This window comes from Macrobrachium nipponense, chromosome 44 (assembly GCF_015104395.2).
Source record: "Macrobrachium nipponense isolate FS-2020 chromosome 44, ASM1510439v2, whole genome shotgun sequence".
NCBI lineage: Eukaryota > Metazoa > Arthropoda > Malacostraca > Decapoda > Palaemonidae > Macrobrachium > Macrobrachium nipponense.
In genome coordinates, this window is record NC_087221.1 from 38,748,169 (window position 1) to 38,754,168 (window position 6,000).

General features: G+C 39.6%; 1 protein-coding gene across 1 annotated transcript in view; it reads right to left on the bottom strand.

The window, feature by feature from the left end:
* LOC135204203 (glutamate receptor ionotropic, NMDA 2B-like) overlaps positions 1 to 1,941 on the bottom strand; it is a 654,480-nt gene extending 652,539 nt beyond the window's left edge. Inside the window, exon 1 of the mRNA XM_064234292.1 lies at positions 1,565 to 1,941. Within this exon, the coding sequence (XP_064090362.1) occupies positions 1,565 to 1,856 (292 nt within the window). The 5' untranslated portion in view covers positions 1,857 to 1,941. The remainder of the gene's footprint in view (positions 1 to 1,564) is intronic.
* Between the last annotated feature and the right edge of the window lie 4,059 nt (positions 1,942 to 6,000).

Here is a 6,000-nt window from a genome sequence, read left to right on the forward strand (position 1 = left end):
CAATTCCGTGAAAACAAATTGTTTAAAAAATATCCACAATTATATATAATTGTTTAAAAAATATCCACAATTATATATAATTGTTTAAAAAATATCCACAATTATATACAAAAATGTTTTATATTTTTACATAGAAATATATTTTTATATATAATTCTGGATATTTTTTAAACAAAAAGAAGATAGATAGATCAGTTGCATTTAAGGGGAAGAGAATGAAAGAAACTACTGTTTGAAGTTTCTTTTACGCAATCGAGTTTTCTGAACAGCGTACAATCAAAGACCGAAAATACATCTATCTTTCGGTGGTTTCGGTATAATGCCATATAAGCCGCGACCCATGCAGATTTCAGCCGGCAGAGGTGGCCTGCGGTGTTGCGTCGCCAGCAACACGATCATAGCTAACTTTAACCTTAAATACAATAATAACTACTGAGGCTATAGGGCTGCAAAGTGGTATATTTCATGATTGGAGGGGGGACGATCAGCATGCCAATTTGCAGCCATCTAGCCTCAGTAGTTTTTAAGAAACAGCTGGATCTAAAACCCGACAGTAACACCGGCCACAAGAAGACCCTAATGAGTGGGTTTAAGAGTAACTGAGAAACGAAAGAGGAATGGGGCTCTATTGTAAGAAAATAATGGAAGTAAAGCACTGATAACAAAGATAACAACAATAATCCCCAAACATTTGGTAATGTTTAGTTCGTTTTCTCAGATCATAATTACCACAGAACTTCTTTTGTGAATAATGAGATGCTGCAATACATTCAACCACTACAGTATCATAAAATCATAGCGAATGCGACTTTAATTAACCCCCTCATTTAACATCATGTAACCTTACATTCTCAAGCAAAATGTCACGTAACCTGCAATCACAGAATCGAAAACGCAACTTGAGCTGAGTGTGGCAACGAGCAGACAGTAATCTACTTCCATCTTCCATCGAATCTTTGTACAATGTTGATACAAAAAACAATCGCTACCCATTTTCCTAAGCAAACTTTAAAACCAGAAACTGTGACCTGCATCTTTACGATTATATTTGTAACATGAACGACAAGCATAACATTTTTAAACATTATAACAATGATACAATGCACTTGCTTCACCCCCCTGGAACCACTCATAAATTCATAAATTCACTCCACATCATTCAAAACGTAAATAGTATCAATTGTAAAACAATAAACCCTCTGTGATGATGATACAAAACGAAAGCATTCCTTCCTATGAAATAAATGGAAAAAAAGAGGGCTTCGAAAATTCCCCTTCCCTTGGGAAACGACATTAAATTGGCTATTTTTAGTCATTCGGCGGATATATTCGAATTCAACAGGCAAAGCTGCATGACAACGACTACAATGACGTGGAAACAAAAGGTCTGATTCACCGTCGAAGCGACGGCACTAAATTGAACCGTATGTGCATGATTAAAGTAAATGGATACCGGCCATGATGATGCAAATGATGATGGTGGCACAGACGATGATAATGCCGATCATGGCGACAAGACAATGAATGGGATGCGTTTGAACCAACCAACCACTCGCTCACTCACCTATAGTGATGGTGTGCTCTTCCTCCTTCCTCCCGTAGGCGTTCAAGTATGAGTTGCAATCTTGAGGGAACTGCAGGAGCAGCAACGAGGTGAATATCGCCACTGCCAACCGCCGTCGCCACTGTGCCGCCGGAGTAGAAGGGGAGTGGAGTAGGGATATCGAGGGGCTGGAGTTGGAGGACGACGACGATGAGGGGCAGGAGGAAAAGGAGGAGGAGGAGGAGGATGGCGAGGAGGAGGTAAGGGAAACATCTTTAGTCCTAGATAAATGGCTGTGCCTGCTAAGAAGCATCGCTTGGGGCGGTGGTTGCAGCGTCAGCAACCTTACACTACGACGGCGGAGGGTGGCTGAAGGAGGCGACGACGGAAGGAGGAGAGGAGGAAGGAGGAGAGGAGGAGTGACAGCCTGTACAGATCCGCCTTCATCTGTCCGTTTGAAAGCTTTGAGGGGAATCGGACGAGGATGACAGGAGACGCAGGCAGGAGACGAAGGCGGAGGAGGAGGAGGAGGATAAGGAGAAGGAGGAGGAGGAGGAGGAGGAGGAGGAGGAGGAGGAGGAGGAAAGAGGAAAGGAGGAGGAGGAGGAGGAGGAGGAGGAGGAGGTACTGGCCCCCAGCAGCAACAAAACCAAAGGAGCCCGACGAGACGGAGCAAAAAAACAATCTTCGACCTTCAGGTGTCCTGGCCCGGGACCCTCCACTCTTGAAAAATTAAAGGAACATCCAAAGCAAAAGGGTATATATCAGAACTCCAGGGGCCGTTCAGACAGTCCCTTCACACTCCTCGCATCCATGTTGCTGTTGCCAGGGAACTCAATTCTCACTTTTTCGAAAACCGAACACCAACGACACTTTTTTTTTTTTTTTTAACCTTTCTTTCTATCTCTTACTGCCACTTTGAGTCTTGGGTAACACTTTTCCAAATCCATCGAGGCATCTTTTTCACGATTTTCTTTCAGTTACCTGCGTTTTCTCTCTCTCACTCTCTCTCGCTCCCTCTGACACCACATCCAAAAAAACCGATGAAAAATGAAATAAAACGGAAAGAAGTACACTCAACGCTTTCGGTATTCTTTAAATTTCTCTTTCTCTCTTCCGCACGTCAGCGGGCGTCTCTATTCCACACCTTTTCCAAGGAATCCGAACCGACGAACACCTTCGCTACGCACATGGCTGGGAAAGTAATTTGCTCTTTGTTTTATTGCTTTTTTGCTTTCTTTCTCTCTTTTAAGGGCGGCCCGTTACCAAAAGCCGACAACAACTCTCGCCTCGACGGAGACGTTCTTCCGCATTTTCTTCACTTATTTCCCCTCCTTCTTTACCAGGCGCTCGTGAGCCACCCAGCGATCGTCAGCACCGCAGCGTAGCCTGTGAAAGGACAGATGAAAAAATTGAATTAGCTGCCGCATAGACATAAAGTTGCAAATAAATACTTTCAATGTAAACAATGACTTGAGAGAAAAATAAGAATGTAGTACTGTAAAACCTAACCTGTTATCAAAATGGTCCTTTTATGATTAAATATATTATAAATTTATTATTCGTTTTATATATAGTATAAATATCAACCCCTTACATTTTTATAGATTTATTTATTCATTTACTGATCAGCTCTTTCGCTCATATAATTATCTCAATGGAATATATAAAACTTCATCTTTTTGTGAATCTCTATAAAACTCACTAAACACGTCACAAAAATCTAAAGGGCTATAAATTCTCATTCCCTGCAAGAAAGGATAAATTATCTTTTTTATTAGCTGAAGCCACTGAGAAAGTTTAAAATGAAAAGACAGAGTGCCAAGAACTTTCGTGTATTTAACACATCTTCGGGGCACAATACACGAAAGTATACTTGCCACTTTGCCTCTTCCTTTTGAACTTTTCCAGAGGATTCACCTAATAAGAAGTGGTACTGTAATGGTAGTAATGTAGTGATGGTACTCTAGTGGTGGTACTGAAGTTTTGGTACTGTAGTGATGTTACTGTTGTGGTGGTACTGTAGTTTTGGTACTGTAATGGTGGTACTGTACTGATGGTACAGTAGTTTTAGTACTGTAGTGGTGGAATTGTAGTGATGTTACTGTTGTGGTGGTACTGTAGTTTTGGTACTGTAATGGTGGTACCGTACTGATGGTACACTAGTTTTAGTACTGTAGTGGTGGAACTGTGGTGATGTTACTGTTGTGGTGGTACAGTAGTTGTAGCTTTGGTACCGTAATGGTGGCACTGTAATTTTGGTTCTAGAATTGTAGTACTGTAGATTTGGTTCTGTAATGGTGGTACTATATTGGAGGTACTGTAATGGTGGTACAGTAGTTTTGGTACTGTAGTAATGGTATTGTAGTTTTGGTGCTGTAGTAGTGGTACTGTAATTTTAGTACCGTAACGGGGGTACTGTAGTTTTGGTTCTAGAATGATGATACTGTAGTGATGTTACTGATGTGGTGGTACTGCAGTAATAGTACTGTTGTTTTGGTACTGTAAAAACTAACCTGCTATCAAAATGGTCCTTTTTATGATTAAATATATTATTAATTTATATTATTCCTTTTACATATAGTAGAAATATAAACCCCTTACTACTTTATGGATTTATTTATTCATTTACTGCTCAGCTCTTCAAAAAGGCGCTGCAATACTTTCGCTCATATGACTATCTTAATGGAAAATATAAAATTTATCTTTCTATGTGAATCTATAAAATAAACTAAACACGTTACCACATGGACCCAGAAAATCTAAAGTGCTGTAAATTCTCATTCACTGCAAGAAAGAAGCGCAGCTCACAAACGAATACCACCCCTATGTTGTCTGATGTTAGGATGTGCGTTTCCCGTTGATACTGAAGTTGCACAGGTTACTAGATACATATTAATAGGTAGTTTTTCGCCCATAGCGAGTGGCAAAAAATCAGTTAGTATAATATATATATATATATTATATATATATATATATATATCTATATATATAATATATATATATAAACTTTTTAACAGGTACTAGTAGTCTGTCTCTAAATATTTAGCAAAGGCACCAAAATCCCGATAGATATTCTAACAAAATCCAGTACCTTCGTCGGCATTTTTTTCTTGAAACTTTTAAAATATCTAGTAGAGAGAGAGAGAGAGAGAGAGAGAGAGAGAGAGAGAGAGAGAGAGAGAGAGAGAGAGAGGGCACTAGGGTGAGGAGTGGACGTAGCAACGCCACTGACACTAGGTGAATTAATAACGAGAGAGATAGAGACAGAGAGAGAACTAGGATGAGTGGTGGATGTAACAACACCAATGATAATGTAACAATGCCACTGACTCTAGATGAATTAATAACGAGAGAGAGAGAGAGAGAGAGAGAGAGGAGAGAGAGAGAGAGAGAGAGAGAGAGAGAACTTGGATGAGTGGTGGATGAAACAACGCCAATGATAATGGATGAATTCATTCATAACGAGACAGAGAGAGAGAGAGAGAGAGAGAGAGAGAGAGAGAGAGAGAGAACTAGGATGAGTGGTGGATGTAACACCGCCAGTGATAATAGATGAATTCATAACGAGAGAGAGAGAGAGAGAGAGAGAGAGAGAGAGAACTACGATGAGTGGTGGATTGTAACACGCCACCAGTGGATAATAGACGAATTCATAACGAGAGAGAGAGAGAAGAGAGAGAAGAGAGAGAACTAGATGAATTGGGTGGATGAACAACGCCCATTGATAATAGAATGAAATTCATAACGAGAGAGAAGAGAGAGGAGAGAGAGAAGAGAGAGAGAGAGAGAGAGAGAGAGAGAGAGAGAATGGCATGCCACGTTCAGAGAGATCGAAAACATAAACCTATCACTTGAAGACAATCTTCACAAGCTCCTATTTACGTAACAACGATGGAAAAACTAAACAAATGCCACTCCATGCACACATACAGCGCTGCAGGTAGATGACATATTAATTCCCCAATCAAATTTCATATCCGACGGCTCTGCCAGTTGTGAATTTGCATTTCAAAAGCAATAAAAAAACACGGGGGGAAAAAATCAGACCTGACATCAGCTCCTGCATATGAAAATGTTGCCCTAAAAATGAATGACTGTTTTTCATTGCAGGAAATGTTTTGATGAGGAAATAACTGAAGAAAAAGACCGCCGGTTTCAGTATATCAAATTACATAGCTTGAAAAATACATTATCGCTACATGATTCCAATATATTTCACGAGTTTCTACGCTTGGTCATCAATTATGGCAGAAATTTCTATATTCCATTTACAAGAATTCAGCATACCCTTAATTATGTACTAAAGGTACAATTAATAAAAAGATGTGATTATACATTTATTTACATTTGCATGCACACATATAAAATGTATATAAACACGTTCACGTCAAAATATACATTACGGAAAATAAATAGACCATTATTGACGTCTCATTATAGGAAAACGAAAGGCG